This window comes from Patiria miniata, unplaced genomic scaffold (assembly GCF_015706575.1).
Source record: "Patiria miniata isolate m_02_andy unplaced genomic scaffold, ASM1570657v1 HiC_scaffold_7, whole genome shotgun sequence".
Classification (NCBI taxonomy): domain Eukaryota; kingdom Metazoa; phylum Echinodermata; class Asteroidea; order Valvatida; family Asterinidae; genus Patiria; species Patiria miniata.
This window is the reverse complement of record NW_024037074.1, coordinates 17,775,831-17,795,245: the sequence shown is the minus strand read 5'-3', so window position 1 is coordinate 17,795,245 and position 19,415 is coordinate 17,775,831. Positions and strand designations below refer to the sequence as shown.

Here is a 19,415-nt window from a genome sequence, read left to right as displayed (position 1 = left end):
TTTATTCACAAGGGGAATTTATAACAAAATAAAAGACCTCATTTTTTGCGCTTTTTTTTGGGGGGGGGGGCTGCAGCTTAATAGTTAGGCTTCATAACATGATTACAGAGGGTCAGGGGTTCAAATCCAGCTAGCAATATATTGTGTCCTTGGGCAAAAGCCTGCGATGGAGCAGCATCCCATCTGGGGGAATTAATATATTCTTGGTTGTTTCATGCCAAGGAAACCAGAGAGAAACGCCCGCCTGATTGACTTGCGACAGAATTTACTTTTTTTGTTTTGTTCTTTTAATGTCAATGGTTGTCCAACCACAATAACTACCAAACAAACAAACTACAAAAATAAGTTTGTACAGGTTCATATTTCAAACAATATTTTATTCTTTTCAAAGGTAATAAAGTACTTCTAGGATGTCTCCATTTTACGTTGGACACAATGGGATTAAACAAACAAAGTGAATATGAAGCTAGAGCGTCATGTATTTCTCAATGGTGCCGATACAAAGCTTGTACTGTACATGTGGATATTGAGAGAAAAATGTGGACATCATCTGCTTATACATGTATTTGTATTTATCATGACCAATTGAAGTGCCCACACTTTCTAACTTGTATGCATTTAGAGTAATCTCTATGGTCAACCCAACTGATGTCTTGTTCATTTAGAGTAATCTCCATAGTCAACCTGACTGATGTCTTGTTCATGTGGACTTCAGCATCCAGTCTTCAAACATACCCAGACTAGTGTTGTGATTTCATCGTCAGAAAAACCAAGCTGTCTGAAGAGAAATTTGCAGAACAGAACGGATTGAATCTTGAAATATCTTTCATTTCCTTATGCTTAACTCTACTAGCCTGCATGGTTAAAAGTCTTACATGTACGTGGCTATCAAAACCACTGGACAGTCATTCGCCTGATAAGGTTGGCTCATTTGTGCACAGAATGGATCCCATGCACAAGTACCCCCTCGCTTGGTTACAAAGAGCGAATGAGGAGGGACTGAAATGCACTGCCACTACACAGCTTACATTCATGCGAGTGTCAAACACGTTTTGAGTACATTCAGCGTACGACATGCGTACTTCACTCCAAACACACAGATTGTGTGCACACAGTCGAGTTTACTTTACTCTCGAGGACAATGCTTTGTGTTTCCCTTTGTCCCTGTAATATAACACTCTCCCATAGACTAAGCACACAAACTTACTACAGAGGACCGTTTCCAACAAAAGACTTAACTCCCGAGGACTGAAAGGATCTGTTGTTCTCCCTTTGTGTGTCGGTCCTTGGGGGTTATGTAGAACAGAAACACATGTCTCTCTCACGGACCTCTTACAAATGGTCACAAACCACCATCCACTGTTCATACAGAGTCCACTAATTGTCAAGTTATTCATTTCCAGGCACCCTTTGACCTCCAGTCCAGAAACTCCTCAAACTCGGCCTCGTCTGCACTGCCGCTGTTGCCTTCCTCTGTCTTGCTCTTTGAGGGTTGATGCAGCATCTTCGCCTCCATCTCGGACTTGATGGTGTCCTGCTTGTCCCGCAGCGCTTCCACTTTGGCAAAGCAGTGTCTGGAAGAGAATTTTGCAAGAACAATGTCAGTCCCTGACTTTTGATTTACTTGTGATGACCGGACTTGTGATAGACTTGACTAAAACACTGATCTAACAGCTATCTAACTACCGATTTGTTTAAGTTAGACATCATGATAGAAGATGAAGACGCTTCAAAGCAAATGAGTAAACCTTAAAATGGTCCAGCAGTGTACGTGTTGGTTAGTTTGCCAGCCATGTCTACTGATCTGATTGCTTACATCTGTTCATCAATCTCGTCAATGTTTCTGTCCACCTGGGCCGCCTCCTCATCCTCGACTTGAATATTCTCCGACACCTGATGACATGAAAGACAAAGAAGATGGGATACAAACATTGCCTGCCTCGAGTGGTCAGTATCAGTAATTTCATTCTTACCTCAAAAGGACAAAAATCAGTTTCAGCCATAATAAATCCTTAATGTCTCAGTCTCCTTTCCTTTCATTTTTCTAACCTGGTTTTCTTCTTGCATTTCTTTCTGGAATTTGCTCCATTCCTCCTCCATGGTGTTTTTGACTTCAACTTTACGGACCTACACGTCGCATGGAAAATTATGAGAAACAAAAATAAAGTACATGTATGTTTCATACACACAACACAGAACACTGAACACTTTATAGAACACTTTCACAAAGTAGGACCTGAAAATGCTTCCCTGCCTTCCAGCAGATTGTCACCATACACCAGTTTTAACCACAGTTGTGGTTTGTTCACCTCAAAAGAGGAGAATCAAGCTAATTCTTATGAAACGGATTCACAACAGCCATAGTGAAATCGCTGTGTTCACTTGGCTGTTGCAGTAAGCGTGAACCAGCGATCATAGTTGCTTTCATGACGTCAGGACTATTCCCAACTAATTACACATGATAATGAAAGGTTTGCGGAAACACCATGTGCGAATAATTTCTCAACTAAGGGAATGGTTCTGAAAGAACCAGAGGTATAAACTCGACGTTTCGGTCAGTATGCTCTGACCGTCATCAGGAGAGCCATAGTGAAAATCACTGTGTTCACTGGGCGTCATCAGGACTCATCAGGACTCTCCTGATGACGGTCAGAGCATACTGACCGGAACGTCGAGTTTATACCTCTGGTTCTTTCAGAACCATTCTCTTAGTTGAGAAATTATTCGCACATGGTGTTTCCGCAAACCTTCATTATTTAGTATCTCCACCATGCAAAGCCTCAAATCTTACTTAATTACACATGATAGTCCAGGGTTTGGACTTCAGTCAACTCACCTTAGCATCCATAACTGGATCGTCAAAGAATCCTTCGGGGATTGCCTCTGCAGTAGTCGACGGCTTTCTGTTATCACAATTATTTTTTTTAAAATAAAAACTGAGAATAATTATCTTACATCAGTACAATGAGCATAAAAATTATTACGTCTATGGGATATGGTACTTTTGGCAGACATTGCCGTAGACTTGTGCAAAAAAAAAAATTGTAATGATCACCTAACCCTAAACTAAACTATACTTAACCTACCCTCACCAAACTGGGTTTTGCATCACGAAGAATTGATGAAGGCTTGCGACCATAAACAGGGGTGTGAGTGACCACTGATAAAAATAGCTGAAAACAGCTGGAAAAAGGTGTAAAAAGCTGAACTTTGGAAATCTCCTATACTTTTGTACACAGCAGGTGAGGGAAAAAAAAACAACTGAAATCCAAAACAAAAAAAGCTGAAATCAGCTTAAAAGCTGAGATTTCACACCCCTGCATTGAAAATCATGCATAGAAACAGAAGGGTGACATTCAAATGTCTCCCTAAACTTTTTTTAAGCGTGTCTCCTAATGGCCATTTGCGAGAATTACACTCTTTGAATTTCAACAGTAATAACAATTATAGTAGAATGTGGCTGTCATGAACTCGCTATTACGAGAATTCAGCTATAAAGAATATACGTACCCCTTTGTTCCAGAAATTTGCATGTGCAAAATTGCATTAAAATTTGCGGCTTTAGGGTTAAAGGGAATATACATCATTTGCTTTTGCTGTAATTTTCAGAAATGGATGGAATTGGGGGGTTGGAAATATATAGCAAATATAGTTACACTGACTTTTTTTAGGTTTTGGGTTCGAAAATGCTATAAAAACCAAGAAAAACAATCATTTTCCTGTAGTCTGGTTCCCTGACTCCATTTAAGAAGAAACAGAGCAGTTTACATATATTGGGGAATTGTAAGGTCAATGAACCAGTCTAGCTGGCTTGTACCCGTTCACAGGTGTGTAATCGATTGCAAACAAGTGCGATGGTCAACTGGGGCCAGTATTTGAAAAAAAGCCAGTTTTTTCCAACGCTGATCGGCCGATCAGCGTTGAAAATTGATACAAAAATACCACTTTTCTTGAAAATGACAGTATACCATGTGCCATGATGTTACAGGATGCTTTACACTGTCATTCACTAACAGTCCAGCAAGGTATTTCAAAATGATTTGGTAGTTTTATTTTTTGATGTTTGCAAATGTTGTATTTTCCCTTTAATACTTGAATATACCACGAGGAAAGATGAAGCATACCTTTCTTTAGTTTTGCCGTTTGTAGTGTTGGATGTGCTGACTTCTTCGTCGCCAGAAGGTTTAGACGCGGCTTTAGAAGGTGCTCCAGAATCAAAGAAATCTATATGTGAACGGGAAATGAAAACTCAAAATCAACGAACTGTAAAAAAAAAAAAAAAATATAACCCACACTCTTCAAAAATGGCCTTTTTGTCCTAACGACTGTTCCATTTGTATGGTTTGTTTTAACGAAAAAAAACTCTTTTAATCCAATTTTGGGCGTCTGCAACCCTCTGAAAAAGGGTTTATATTTTGTGCACAAAAAGTTGCCCTGCAAGAGCCGAATTATTGTCTGACAGCCAATAATTCAAATTTTGTTAAGAAATAATTCAATAACTAAATGCCAGTTGATTTTTGCATTTTGGCTTAATGTCTCTTTCAACATTGAATAACTTTTATATTGCTAGGCAAATGAAGAAAAAAAAAACTATTTTGCGAGATGAAACTCTAAAGTAGCACGGGGAACGCATCTTTAAGAACACTGAAGAACGACTCAGGTTGTCTGTATCAGACAGGCGAACTTTATGACTTATTTTTCCATTGACTAGACTCTGGACTTGGTCTCAATGCCTGTCACATTCGATTTTGTGATGCAGTTGTAAAGAACTTTTCATGTCCATTACTAACTCCAATTTTAGGATAACTTGGTTTGGGACGACTCTCGAACACCTTTTTGAAACAAGAAACTGTAAGATGTAGGCCTACCTGATGGGAGTGAAGACGACACAACAGTCTCCGACACTGAACTGCTGGATGATTTCTTAGCTTCATCTACAGAGGGCGGGCTTTTGATCTCATTGTCAAAAAATCCTGCAGGAAGACTTTTAACACGAACAGAGAAGGAACTTTACTAAGCTACAAACAACAACTTTTGTGATGAAAGAGGTCATAAATCGAATTTCCCGTGACAAGTAGTTTTCATTTTCAGGGAAGGATGTGATTAGATATGCCTGAAATGAAAAAACACGTCACTAAAAGTATGACAAGAAAAGCTCACTGGAAAGCACTGATGCCCCTCGGTGTTGTAGTCAAGTCCGTCACAAGACCTAACAAGCCCTGAAAAGTCCACTCAAGTCAAGCCACAAACTATTCAAATGAACAATGGTATTCCTTTGCGCGTCAGTGTCCATCTCCTGTAGGTTGTGACTGAACTTGTGAATTGACTTGTGATCTTATGACTGGACTTGTGAAAGACTTTTGAGGGACAATAATCAGTATACATTTTGTACCATTAGGCATTTTCAAAAAGACAGTAAAATTATGATGCCTGAACCATTTATGTATATGATACGGTTTCAACATCATGTCAAGCAATATACTCATATTTTTTTAGTAGCCAGACAACAAAAAGTGATTTGAGTGTCAGTAGGGACATCTAAACTGAATTGAAAAGATAATTTTACAGCTCCTTAACTCCTTACCCCTTTGTTGAACCAAGTGCACTGCTTTCTCTTGGTTTCTTCTCTGAAACAGTTGAGGTCACTTCATACTCCGCTTTCCTTTTGGCTGTTGTTTGCGTTGTGTGAAGCTGTGTTGAGACTGGTTTCTGCTGGGGAACATTGGGTGCATTTCCTTGCCTCAATGCTGATAAATTCTAATGAAATGCATAACAAAAGAATACAAAATTGTAAGTTGGATAATAACATCATAAAATCATCAAAACAGGTACTGATTATAACCCTTGTGCCTTGATGCCCCAAATGGAGGTAACTGAACAGAATTTGTTAAAACATACCTGTATTTTGAAGTAAAATAGGAAAAATAATTATTATCACGATTATACATGAAAAATGTGAAATTTAAAATTATCTTTTAAATATTACACAGTTTCATGCTCATTCTGTTAAGAAAGGTATGTTAACTTTAGTTTAGTTATTTACAAAGGAAGGATACATGTACAAAAAGCCAAATTAAAAAACAGGTTTTTCAGTTTTAAAAAGTTCAAAATTCTGACAAACAAAAAAATACTATCAAAAAAATCTGTGGACATTCTCAGACCTCTTTATGCTTCTTTCCTTGGAGATGCGCTGGCCAGACAATCTCACTCTTCACTTGGCAGTTACAAACCACACACACAAGCTGGCCTACACTGTTATACGTTTTCACTGTGTTAAAGAAAGCATTTTTCTCACGTTTTTAGTCCCTTGCATTAAAAGTCGCAAAGTTCCAGTTAATACTAAAATGAACAATCATGACAAGTTGAAGTCACAAAACATAAGTTTAAAAAAATACTTTCTCGTCTGGGAGTTTTAAAAACATGTAGGAGGTGGGACACCTTTGTTTAATATTCCCAAGATGGCTGATTTTTCAAGATGGCTGATCGATTCTTCCATTTTCTCGACTCTTTCACTGATACTAAATTGTGTGCATTGTAGCCGTCACCCTTTCTACAATACTACACACATGTAGAATTGCAGATACGATTTTGTTGGAAATAAAGAAAACTATATATGTGTATATGATATACATGTTCATGTCTCGACAAAGTTTGCAAAATGTATTGAAAATGTATGAATTAAAAACAAATAAAAAAAGATGGCGGAAAAAAGAAAGCAGGCGGCGGCGAAGACGAGAAACTGTTTTTTTATTTTTTTGTTTGCCTCAAATGGATTAGCACCACCAACCATCATGGTTATACATGTATACATGTACCGACTTTTGTACTTGATTCGCTGAATCACACAGCACCAACTGTAAACTGCGCAGGAAAATCGTAATTTGTACCCCAAGAAACTGTTCAAAATTACAAAAACATGAAAAAAGGGTGTCTTTATATTCAGGGAAGTCTTCTCTATGTATAAAAGGTCATTGGAAAAATGTTGCAACCTGACGCTACTTTTTTCTTCATATAACATCTTAATAATAATATAATAAAGGTCAATCATTGCAAAAATGATGATAAGACATGAATCTGATGACTGAGAAACATTTCCAATTTTGATAAGAAATACTAAGAAAATTTTCGCGGAAGTGGCGTCAGGTTGCAACATTTTTTCCAGGTCATTTTTAGCAGTAATAAAAAACACCCCCGAGGCCTCGACTCTAATTTTATCGAAGCCTAAACAGAGAGGCCCTACACTACACGATCGCCCTTTTCTGTAACAGATTTTTTTGGAGAAATTTGCTGGCTAAAGAGTGAGTAAAGTTGGCCTGATTAAATTATGAACGTTTCACTTTCACAGAGCGCTCGGTCCAGGTACGTCATACTCCCCCAGTCGATGCAGTCCCAGTCTGGTCTGACATGTCCGAAATCTGGGCAACCCATTTTACAAACTACGCTCCAATTACCATGCTCCTCCATATCACATTTCCCACAATTTGTACTTCTATATGAAAAAGGATATTTGGCTAAGGGCGACTCTATTCTTTTCGATGTTGCTTTACTCTCTGCCCGTTGTTTTTTCATCAAATCTCGAAGATCAACTTTCTTTTTGCTACTGGAAGACGCCATCTTGGGAATGCTGAGTGCGTTTGTTTGTTTGTGCAGTGCTTGCCGACGTGCCACTTCGAAAACGTTAATTCATTATTGGAGTGAATTACGAGAGATGAGAAAGATGGCGGCGTCCAGAGGGAAACATGTGGCGCTTCAATTTGTTGGAAATGATGAAGTTATTAAGCACATAGTGGCCGTTGATGAGGTTTCTTCAGGTACAAATTGTTTGTATAGAAAAGATTTAGCAAAATACTTCCGCAGATTCACAAAAAACCATGAAAATCGTATGTTGTTAGTGCACTATAGTGTCCATTGTAAAAATATGCAGCACAACACAACAGTTTCAGTTTGTAAATTGTATAGGCCTAGGCCTTATGAAAGTGGAATCTCGACTTTCTCACTCGGGAGACTAAAAAAACCAGCATAAATTTGCACGCCGCAACCACATCATTTGCTCATCACATTGGAAATTGTTCAGAATTTTCCTAAGATTGAGGTATGCATGATCAAGCCTAAAAATCACAAAGTTCGACGAACTTTTATTTAAGTCATCAAGCTAGCTTGAGGCATGCATCAGCGAAATGGGGGTGATCTGGCATGATGCCAACTTCTCTGACCTAGATAATCACCCCACACAAATTTCATTACCATATTTGGTAATCATGTTGGTGAGAGATTTGCATATGCAAATGAAAAGAACAACTTATAGCCAATGAGAGGGTTTATTTTGCTTCATGGATTGCATGCTATCTCTCACTTTTGTATCAGCTAGTGAAGTTGAAGTAGTGTTGTGCACATTTCACTTTCACTTCAGTCTCATTTCAATATCCTGCTCTGGATTATTTGTTGGATAAACTCTAGATATATTTTGGTCATCTTCATTTTCTTCAAGTTCAAGTCCTGTGGAATAATTTGAGTGGTTTTATTTTGTTATCAGTATGGCAACTTTTGTTTGCCATAGAGGAAAAGGTGAGTCAGAAAGAGAGTGACTTGGATTAGGCCCAACATTTTTCCTTTTTAATATGCACCAATGTCATGAATGAGGTATGTCAATGTCTAGTCTTAAAAGAGTATTTTATTCCACTCATCTCAATTCAAAAAGGTCTTGCTTAAATTAGGCCTAGGCCTATCAGAAGTTATCATGTTTGACTATAAAATGACCTATTTTTATTCATGTAGGCCTAGGCCTAGCTGTTCATGGAATGCTATTCATGCTAGGCTATAATTTATATTAATTAATTGTTGGAAATGTTGGAAACTCCTTTGACTTTGAAAGTTTGAGTTTGAGCTGAGGTAAAAATACTGATTAACACTGGGGCCTAACAGTAACACTACTGTTTTTACACTAGGCCTACCTGACTATGCCTACAGACAGTCATCACAGGCACTCAAATTCAAATGAGATTCTATAGGCCTAGGCCTATTTGTTTGTGTCAAGACTGAAACATTATTTTTACTGTCAGATTTGGGTTTTGATTACATGTAGGAGGAACAAGTCAACTTTTTTTTCTGAAATATTGATGGCCATTTTTATGTCATGTAATGATGTAGGCCTATGTGTTTTCCTTTGCAATTTTTTTGTTCATTCTTGGAGGTGGGAAAATAAATGGGTAGGCCTAGCCCTGTTCGTCAGTTCGGTGAACGGTAAATGATCAGTGGGGGACGGTTGAATTTTGTGATCTTTTTAAATCAGAGACGTCACAATTCAACAGCTAAATTTGGCAAGAAAGGAGCTAAAACTTAAGTGGCAGATGAGTATTATGTCACTGTTAATTGTACACGTTGTTATTCCAATTCTGGAACTTGGAAGTGGCCAAACTTTGATTGATCGGTAAAACAGTGGTCAACGATTCAGACAAGTACTTCGGGGAGTTAGGTTGGCGTAGCGGTACTTTCCTCGCCTTCCACCGCTGTGACCGGGGGTTCGAATCCTGCCCGGGGCAATATGTGGATTAATTAGGTTTTCATTCCCTATCTGATTCCGTGGGTTTTCCTCAGAATATTCCTCTGGGCTTTTCCTCCCCACCTCTAAAACTGCAATTTCTTCTCATTATCTTCTCTCTACAGGTTTCTTCAGGCTTTCGAGCTACAGTGCCTAGGGTGCTTTTGAGGAATACTTGTTTCATTACCATTAAAATTTGAATACCAGAAATAAATAAAATAAATACATTTTTAGTGTCCACATAGTCATAGACAACTACATGTATCGGGGTACTATGCTACTACAGACAGCCCCAAGTTTAATAGACATGTGTCTTTTTTTTTGGTAGGTCAGAATATCAGCTTTATTCTTATTCTTAATGAATTTATCAAGCATCGAAGTTTCATATTGTTTTGCTGTTAAGCCAAGAAACCAAGAAGGTCCAAAGTGCAAATGCTGGCTTCTACTACACCCTCTCAGCGGCCAGTGAGATCCTCCAGAAAGTCTGTCAACTACAAGGAGAGGCTCTTGAAAGCTCAGGATCGAACAGAGTCATCAGATGAGGACGATGAGAATGACGAGGAGGGTGAAGGAGACGAGCAGGAACACAACAAAACACCAGATGGTAAATTATCAAAGGAGTGGATATTGGCCGGCGCAATATCTGTTAGGCCAAATTAAAAAACAAAAAATATGTTAAGCGTCCCCACCCGCTTCCTTTTTGGAGGCCGCCTCCTCTTTTTTTTTTTTTTTTTTTTTTAACCGAAAAACTTATAAATGTTAAACAGTGACATCATTTTGGCTTCTTTGTCCGTTGCATCTAGCCCGTTAATCAACAATAATCTGTGTCAATCGTGAGACAGACCACAGCCACCCCCCCCTCTCCAGAGAATGCTGCGTCAAGGGTACTGGTACCTCATGTCCTTGATGTCTATGATGAGAAATGTCCTTAATGTCTTTGAATCGTCAGGTAACGATTTTGGTGTGTCAAAACAGTTTCAGGGACACGTGTAAGTCATACGTGCACCACTTTTCTTCAGCAGAAGACGGGTCAATAAATGGTGCAGAAATGCCACTATGCCCTTCCTTACATTACAATGCCCCTGTGGATTTTAATGATTTTGCCAGACTTTGAAATGTGTCTCTAACTGGTGTTCTTGTCACAGTATTACTGGATGAAGCAGGGATCAAAGGAACGGATGTTTATCAATTCAAAAAGTACAAGCGGTCAGGGCAGATGGCTCAGCTGGCAAGGAGTAGTGCCACGCCCGTCTCAAGCAAGAAGCCGACTCAACAGCGGGCTGAGCCAAGGGTGACAAGGAGAAGTAGAAGTAAGAAACTGAAACCAACTACATTAAAGAACAAGTTCACACTCTTACGGCCAAAATCGAGTGTCTTTGATCATTAACTAACAAATTTCAAGTCCTGGTAACGGGAAATACACATAATGCCTCACATTATAACAGAAAATGTTAAAAAGCCCTTTTTGCTTTCCACTGACGGGAGCTGTTTTTACCTCGCCTATGAACATGTATTTCCATTTCACCCTAACCACCCCCAGCCCTTCAAAATCCAACTGCATGTTTTGTTGGAATCTGTTGGAGTGAGTACTGCACTAGTAAACTGATTATGCTTTTACATCGGGTTAGACATGCCACCATAACTCAGGGATGTGATTTCTCCGGTTTTCCCTGGAAATCCGTTTTTATGGGCCTCAGATCAAAAGTCAACCCACGTGAATCCGTTGAGAAAATGGGGGGGGGGTAGAATGTACTACATTGTACTTAATTATGCTGAGATTTACTTACTCTGTAATTTGCGATGTACATGTATGTATTATCCCCCTTCACTCCCACACTCTTTTGTCCGTTCCCACTCCCTGTGACCTTTGATCCTTCCCCTTTCTGGTCCCTCCCCTGTTCACACCAGACCCCTTGTGGTTTGCCATCTCCCTTTGTTTCTTTGTTCTCTCATCCACCCTCCCCTGCATCTTTCCACACCTTTCCCACCTAATCCTCCTTTTGTGTTTCTTCTTTCATCCCTGCATGTTTGTGTGCACCCCCATGTTAATGTATGTACCTCTGTCATTTCTGTTTTAGCCTCTGAAGAAGAACTTGCTAAGTTCGCAACGTCAGGCCACATTAATTTTTAATTTATGTATGTATTGTGTTATAAATACAGCATGGACCCCAAATTTGTAGAAGCCACAGTGCAGTCCTAGTTCAGAATGGACTTAGAAATAATAAACTGTCTGTGTCTTTGAACTCATCGATCTTTCCTTGCAGGAACCATACCCGATTCAGATGATGATAGTGATTCCTCAAAGACTTCAAGCTCTGATGAAGACAGCAACGATGACAATAGTAGCACCCATAGCAAGGACAGTACCTCGACTCCGCACAGATCAGGAAGGGGTGTGAGAGGCTGTGCCACACGTGATGTGAGAGGGGGTGCCACACCGGCTAAGGGGTCTGCTGTAAAGGGGCCTATCACCCGCAGGAGAACCAGAGGAGATGTAGAGCTGGTGAGGCTTGTCTTTTTTTCCCCTTCTTTTTTAATTTGAACCAAACAATTGACTGGTGTGGGTTTTGAACCTGTGACATCCGGATTGCCGTTCCGGTGCTCTACCAGCTGAGCTTTCCAGCCCTAGGTTGTCATTTCTCATTTTTTTCCCTTTCTAACGGTTATCAACTCAACACAAGGTCAGGAGCCAAGAACAGAAAGAAGTCAAAATGAAAGGAGATATCCTTTCACATTTCTTTTGAATTGTAAAAGATTCTTGGTTGATAAAAGTATGAGACAAAATTTGCGTTGGGAGTTCCAGATAGAGAGAAGTACTTTGCTATCCTTTAGAACTGATCAGTCAGTGCATGAGAAGGCAGGCATGGGAGTAAAATGCTTGAAAGTTCAGTCAAGGGGAACTTATGACGAAAGTCCATGGAAACACAACCCATGTTCAGCGCCTGAACAACCAGATTGGAGTATTTTGAGATACAGAGTATTTTTTTTTATGTTGTCAAATATTTGGTCGTCTTATACACTTGTGGAAGCTCTGTTTGCAGCCGATTGCTTTTTTCCTCTGCTTGTTCGCAGCCCAACATGGCCGAGGAATATTTCTCAGCTCACTCTGGTCAGTCGGTGACTTCGGACCACACTCTGGCCAGACTAGCCATCCCTAAGATGGATCAAGACGATGTCAGCAAGGCACTAGGTGACGCTCCCAACAGTCATAGCAGGGAAATCTCAGAGATGTATCAGGAATACAGAGGCTTGTTCAACAAGTGGATGTTTCAGCTAAGGTAAAGTATGGTCTACACTTTTTTTGTGGGGTTAGCATGTTGCATAAGTCAATCACAAAGAGGTGGGCTGGGGGGGGGGGTGATTTACTTGTGATGGTTTAATTTATTTTACCTACAAAAGTAACTTTAAAAAAAACACAATACTTACTTTTTTTATTAGGGCTTGGTATCGGAACTGGGTACCCAAGTACCCGACTGTAATGTCAGGAAGGAACTGGTTCCAGATTATGGGATCGGATACCGGTAACCAACTTTACAAATAACTTAGTAGTTTCTCAGACAATGAAAAGGAAGATTTTGAAAGGGTTTATTGTTTTATTCCCATCGGTTATCGGGTTCCTGTACTGGCCTTAAATCCCCTATTTTCTATAGATACATGTAAAAAATTTGTCTGTGTGTGCTTTGTATATTTTCAGCAATGGATTTAATCTGATGCTGTATGGTCTTGGTTCTAAGCGCCGTCTTCTAGACATGTTTAGGGCGGAGATGTTGAGCAACTGGAGTCACGTTGTGGTGAATGGATTCTTCCCAGGGCTTACCGTCAAAAGTGTGAGTTTGTAACGTTTCAGTGGATGCCTCTTGATATTTTTGGCTTGAAATATTTCTGGCATGATGGTTTTCCCATTTTCAATGAGATTTTTTTGAGTCATTCAGTTTTTCTTGAGTCATTTTGTCATGCTTTGATCCATATTCTTGTAATGTGGAGAACTATTGGTATAAATATAAACAACGTGCAGTCAACTCAACTGATCTTTGATGCACCAACATGTTGTATTTGTCTTGCCAACCAAGGCATTGGTCAAATGTCGTATATGGTTTGATCTTCAACTTTGTTTCTGTAGATATTGAACAGCATAACCGATGATGTATTTGAACATGAAGCTGGGTTCCGCAGTCTGGCTGAGCAGACCGAATACATCCATGACACACTAGAAGAACGTGAAGGTAATTTTTAAATTTGTTTTGTTTGGCTTCGGAGTAGTTAAGCTTCTGATATGGGAATAGTTTAGTGTCTACCAATAACACTGTTTGATTTTGTTACGCCTTCTGGCCTGTGTGCGTGTACCATTCTTAAGAAGGTCTCCCTATTATGAAAAACAGGACATTCAGCTGGATAGTTTATAAGTAATTATTTGAAATCAAACTTATTGATCATTTGAAATTAGGTTACCTAATCTGGTGCATGTATTTAAATTTGAACAAGGGCTAATTGTTTTAAGTTTATCTGTTGTACGTTTTTCTCGTTCATTTCAGAGCCATTATTTCTGATCATTCATAATATCGACGGAGTAATGTTACGGGGACATAAAGCTCAAGCCACTTTATCAGCATTGTCTCAGCTAGCTTCGGTTCATATCATTGCAACTATTGATCACATCAATGCCCCACTCAGTAAGTACATGGCTTCCAGTTATTATCTTTAAACTCACCAGTCCTTTTGATTTGAGGCGTGCGATTGCACCCCCACACCATCGCACGCCTAAAAGCTTCCCGAGAAGTGCGAATAGAGATGGACACAATGTATGTAAATCGACGCGTTGCAGTCGCAATTTCCTTTAATCATCTCACAGTGTGCTGATACTAAAATTTATTGGAAGATTTTTCATGGATCTGTGTGGCTTAACTATGGATCAATCGGTCTATCAACCTTCTGCAACCAATCACTTACTTATTATTACTCCTAATGAGTCTTGGAACCTCAAATATAAATGACTTGTATTTATTTATTCTGTCAGTCTGGGACCAGTCCAAATCCAGCAGTTTCTATTGGATGTTTTATGACGTGACAACCTACGAACCGTACACGGAGGAAACCTCTTACGAGAACTCTCTTCTTGTCCAACAATCTGGTGTTCTGGCTCTCAGTTCACTCACCCACGTGCTCAGAAGTCTCACACCTAACGCCAGGTAAGTTAGATTATGGGTAATAAATTGGCTGCATTTGAGTTGCTCACCCGGATCGACTTGGGTAAAGGCAGGCGGGTTGGCCACGACAGCCAGGCCAATTGAACGCTCAACTACAGGCCATCATGATCCTCACGTGACGTCCGTAGCCACGACTGTAGCCACTGACAAAACGCCCGTTTCTGACCGGCTCTTAGTTTGAAATTTACTACTTTTCAGTCAATCGCAAAACTCAAAAAAGTTGGGCTGCAATTATAACCTCTAGTGTCGCAATGAACTCAATAAATAATTAACTTTAGACTTCAAATAAGGTAGATTTTTAATTCCACTTGAGATTTTTGCTGTCCGGCTGCCATATTTGTTAATTTCTTGGAATGAACAACGCATGCATTGTGATGGATTTCCACCACTGACTCTGCTCTACAAGCAGGGTCTGTGATGGCTGACCCGGGTGAGCCCCGATAATGACGTCAGAGCTCATCGAACGGCACGAGGCTATTCCGAGTCAATCTGGCTGAGCTACTCGAATGCACCCTTTAAGACTTGAAGCAATTTTGTAATGGTAGTTTGCTATTCATAATCACTCTTGGAGGACAACTGCAGGAACGCATCAGAAATATAAAATCAGACATGTCTGATGTAGCATGGACAATAAAAATAAAGTAGATCCCAGATTTATAGATTGACCCCTACGTTTTATGCATAAATTAGAGTAAACTTTGAGTAAATATGCACATACTGTGCCCCTGCATGTGTTTACCTTTAAGTCCCTCTCTTTGATAACTTCTCTGCAGTTCTCACCGTTTTTCTTTCTTCTTTGAAATGCAGAGGCATCTTCAACCTCCTTGTGGGGTATCAGCTATCACATCAGGATGATGCCACTTATCAAGGTCTGTCAGAGTAGGAAGACAAAACCAACTGAAATAACACTTTTTTGAGTCTGTTAAGGCCGGCCCTCAAATTAGAATCCCTCCCAAGACCGTTTGGGGTTGAGCCTGCCCAGTATGTCAAAGGGATTGGGACCTTGGATGGAACCGATCCGGCCCGGATTAACTCCACTAGGCTTCTGCACCACACTCTGGGCATCATGCTTTAAGTAACCGGATGGCTTCTGGGTTCATACCGATCGGGGTGAAAGGGATTGGCTTTATATCGGGCCTGGTACCCAAACGGTCTGTTATCTGATTGCTGGCCTAATCCAGATTCTTGCACAACCAAACTATTGGAAAGATTTTTAAAACATGCATGAAAATTTAAACATTTGAAACAATAACGAGCATCTACAAATACATGTATGTTAATAATTTTGAATTTTATAGACAGGCCTCGGAGTTTCAACGCCTTGCCAGTGTGACAGGTCAAAACCGGTCAAAAATAAACTGACTGTGGTTGCCAACTGTGGAAAATATTTAAGTGGGACTCGCTCCCATTGTCTCAGAATTGGAAGTTTATATGTCCCATTGCAACAAGGTCCTCCAGACTTTGACACCTGTTGCACACTGTTGCATCTGGTGGGATTGGGGATAAAGAGGCTTGGACACTTTCATTTTATTGGCAGCATTGTATGTTGGAACTCGGTCACATACTTCATCCTTTTTGAGCTGATGATGTATGAGTGCGACATGATTTCTTGCAGGGTTGTCCTTTAATGACTTGTATCAGAAGTGTCGCGAGGCATTCCTTGTCAACAGTGAGTTGACTCTCCGGGCCCAGTTGACGGAGTTCAGGGACCACAAACTCATCCGATCCAAAAAGGTACAGTTGGATTTGTGCAACATTGAAAATGCTTTTTCAAGAAAAAAATCCCCTCAATTTTTTTTCTGGTTTTTGATGAGTAGGCAATCAGATGAAAGTTGTTGGGGATACATTTTGTTACACCTCAAATATATTGATGGGCAAAATGCGCCTCTTTCATCAGTCAGAAGTTCCGTCACATAAGAGAAGTAATTTTTGTACCCTGCGCTCAAGACGTACGTACTATCGCCCAACTGGTCAGTAGTGCAGAGGAAGTAGCACCCCAAGTTCAGTTCCTAGACTCTCAGCTATGCAGCAGTTGTGATCGAAAGTGAGGTTACTGGTGGTACCATGCTAAAACTCTTTAACTGCAGATGAGTTCTTGTAATGATCTTTACTTTTTTTAAATTATGATGATGAAGTTAAGTACAGCTGAGGTGAATTAAAACAAATAAACCTTCATTTATTTCAGAAAAAATAGTGCAGAGTTACTGGAATAAGAGAAATATCTACTTTTCCTTAAGAAACAAGATTTTATTGTCATAGTATTCCTTCTGTTGTACCTCTGTTCTTTAACCCCAATATTCCTGAATCCTCCAATTTTCGTCTGATTTTTTTTACACACCCAAGAGAATTAGGATTAATGATTTTTTGGACGTGCGTTTTTTGTCCATGTAGGGATTGGATGGTGTGGAGTTTCTCATGATTGCTGTTGACAGCCAAACACTGGTAGAATTCCAACAGCAAGAGGAGGTCTGAGGAATGGTTGATGTCAAGTTGCCTCGGATGATGAGTGAAAGAGTTTGCAAAGGTGGGAGACTTCGTACCAGAGTTGTGGTCGAGTACATCACAAGTCCTCACAAGTCCTCACAAGTCAAACGCTAGTCATCCAGCTCCGGTCACAAGCCATCCATGTGCACGGTGGCAAAGGCATTCCTTTGTTACCGTTCAATCCCTGTTACTCATTACTAGACTTGAGATTTACTTGGGACCAGACTTGTGATAGACTGGACTACAATACTGCTTGATGATGCATGCATGACTGACATCAGTGTGTTGCAACCAAACCATTGCTACTGGAATATTTCAGAATTTGTGATGCGATCAAGCTACATGAGTCGTTTGTCGACCCTGGTCAAAAAAAAATTATTACAGATTTGAAAAGAGCACCATCTCAGCATGACTACTGTGAAAACCGCATGCCGATACCATCTTTAGTTCAAAAATTATGGATGTTGGAACATCAAGAGATGTGATGAAGTGATGTGATGAAGTTTCCTATTTTGTATCTCCAAATAAAAATTCCCGACAAACGACTCATTTAGCTTGATCACATCGCATTTGTCATTAAATGACAACAGACATCATAATGTCTGTTGTCATCATAATGTCTGTTGTCATAATGTCATAATGTCTGTTGTCATCAGAACCCACTTTAAGCAGATGGTTTCTAAACCGTTATAGAGTGATTACAAATTGCGGACATTTATGCAAAGCATACTTGAGCCAAGATCTATCCTAGGAATAACATCTGCACTGCCAGGATGTCATTGCCACTTGAACTGAAGAAGTGTGACATTGTTTTAAAAGCAGTAATTTTTAAGTCAGTAATCATGCACAATTCTATACTTACAACTGATGATCATTGATCGATGGCATATGAGAAATGTTCAAGTTTTATTTCACTATCGAATCAATCTGATTGCAAGCAAGATATTTTGGATCGTTTGGAAAATTTTGTTTTCAGTTGAATATAATTTGAGATTAATGCAGATCAAGTGTAACATGGATTTCTAATTGCTGGTGAGATGAATTCTTAAAATGAAGGATTACATTTTGTACTCTGTATTTTTGCCATTTATGCACGTATTCTTAAAATGACATTATTTGTGAAATGGTTTTCCAACAGAAATGTTATATTTTTATACTTTTGTAGCACACAGTGAAAAGACCAATCCTGAGATTTCTTTGCCAACTTGTTTATATTTCTTATACAATATGTATCGGTTGTTCATAATTGACTTATATAAATGTAGTTTAACATTGATAACCATGTTTTTTTGTTCCATATAATTTCATCATTGAATTTGAATCCTTTGATTTTTCTGTTTGTGTTTGTTTGATTTGTTACATTTATTTGCGTACATCTATTTGGATGCATCACTGAGCCCAATATTATGCCTTAATGCAAAAAAACCCCCACAAGTATCGAGGAGCTGCTTGTCCAGAAGATCGGAATTCTAAGAAATAAATTTGAAAAATCTGATTATTTTAGTATTCCTTCAGTTATTTTGACATCTTTGTTGGGAGCTGGTAACAGGGGAAGAAAATGACACAAAATTGTTATGTTCCTCTGACTAATAAGACACTGTAACTTTTGTTTTGTATCACTAGGCAACTTGAATAAGGGAATAAATGTGTTTATTCCAATTCATAAATACCAAGAGTTAACAACAACTCAAAATGTATTAATTTTAAGGGATTTTGTTTTAAAACAAAACACCCCTTTAGCTATGCTATGGTATTGCCCTCGCGTAAACAACTCCTTATATTGACTGGATATTGACACGCGCGTCATGCATACTGTGTTGATGTGACGCAGAACACAGCTGTGCCGGTGTTGTGTGAATTTAGGACTGTCAAATACTGACTCACGCCTATGTGAGGATTGTGAGCGTTCATCTTCAACCAATTAAACGGTACTGGCACCCTTTATTGGAGTCCACATTTTATGTGACACTAGAAAAGTGTTTAAGACCAGCCAGCTGGTCTTTATCAACCGTTTAAAATCGGCCACGTGACAGGGCTTTCGATAAATAGGAATGGGTAAACTGTCTTCATGAATTTATGTTCGGATTAAGCACCTGAGTGCTTGATGTAATTTTTCGATTATGATAACATAATGACATCATTCCTTTGCCCCAAATTCAAGGAAACTGAACACCATGACAGAATGAATT

General features: G+C 39.4%; 2 protein-coding genes across 4 annotated transcripts; one reads left to right on the top strand and one right to left on the bottom strand.

Moving 5' to 3' along the window:
* Positions 1-350: 350 nt before the first annotated feature.
* On the bottom strand, positions 351-7,633 carry LOC119744914 (zinc finger protein 830-like). 3 transcript variants are annotated; one of them, XM_038221114.1, is made up of 9 exons: positions 7,508-7,633; positions 6,162-6,261; positions 5,585-5,757; positions 4,869-4,984; positions 4,125-4,224; positions 2,837-2,903; positions 2,050-2,127; positions 1,817-1,893; positions 351-1,574 (listed from the first exon to the last, which is right to left on the bottom strand). In XM_038221114.1, exons 1-9 carry the CDS (start codon positions 7,612-7,614, stop codon positions 1,394-1,396), a joined length of 999 nt encoding a protein of 332 aa, XP_038077042.1. In that variant the 5' UTR covers positions 7,615-7,633; the 3' UTR covers positions 351-1,393. The 3 variants fall into 3 exon arrangements, with proteins under 3 accessions (XP_038077042.1, XP_038077041.1, XP_038077043.1); XM_038221113.1 differs by having other exon boundaries at positions 6,162-6,268; positions 7,452-7,630; XM_038221115.1 differs by lacking the exon at positions 7,508-7,633 and adding an exon at positions 7,338-7,445 and having other exon boundaries at positions 6,162-6,268.
* Positions 7,618-17,591, top strand: LOC119744915 (origin recognition complex subunit 2-like). The gene is made up of 12 exons (XM_038221116.1): positions 7,618-7,811; positions 9,942-10,142; positions 10,684-10,848; positions 11,803-12,041; positions 12,611-12,816; positions 13,233-13,365; positions 13,659-13,761; positions 14,071-14,208; positions 14,553-14,724; positions 15,550-15,611; positions 16,358-16,476; positions 17,134-17,591. Exons 1-12 carry the CDS (start codon positions 7,622-7,624, stop codon positions 17,212-17,214), a joined length of 1,809 nt encoding a protein of 602 aa, XP_038077044.1. The 5' UTR covers positions 7,618-7,621; the 3' UTR covers positions 17,215-17,591.
* Positions 17,592-19,415: the final 1,824 nt, after the last annotated feature.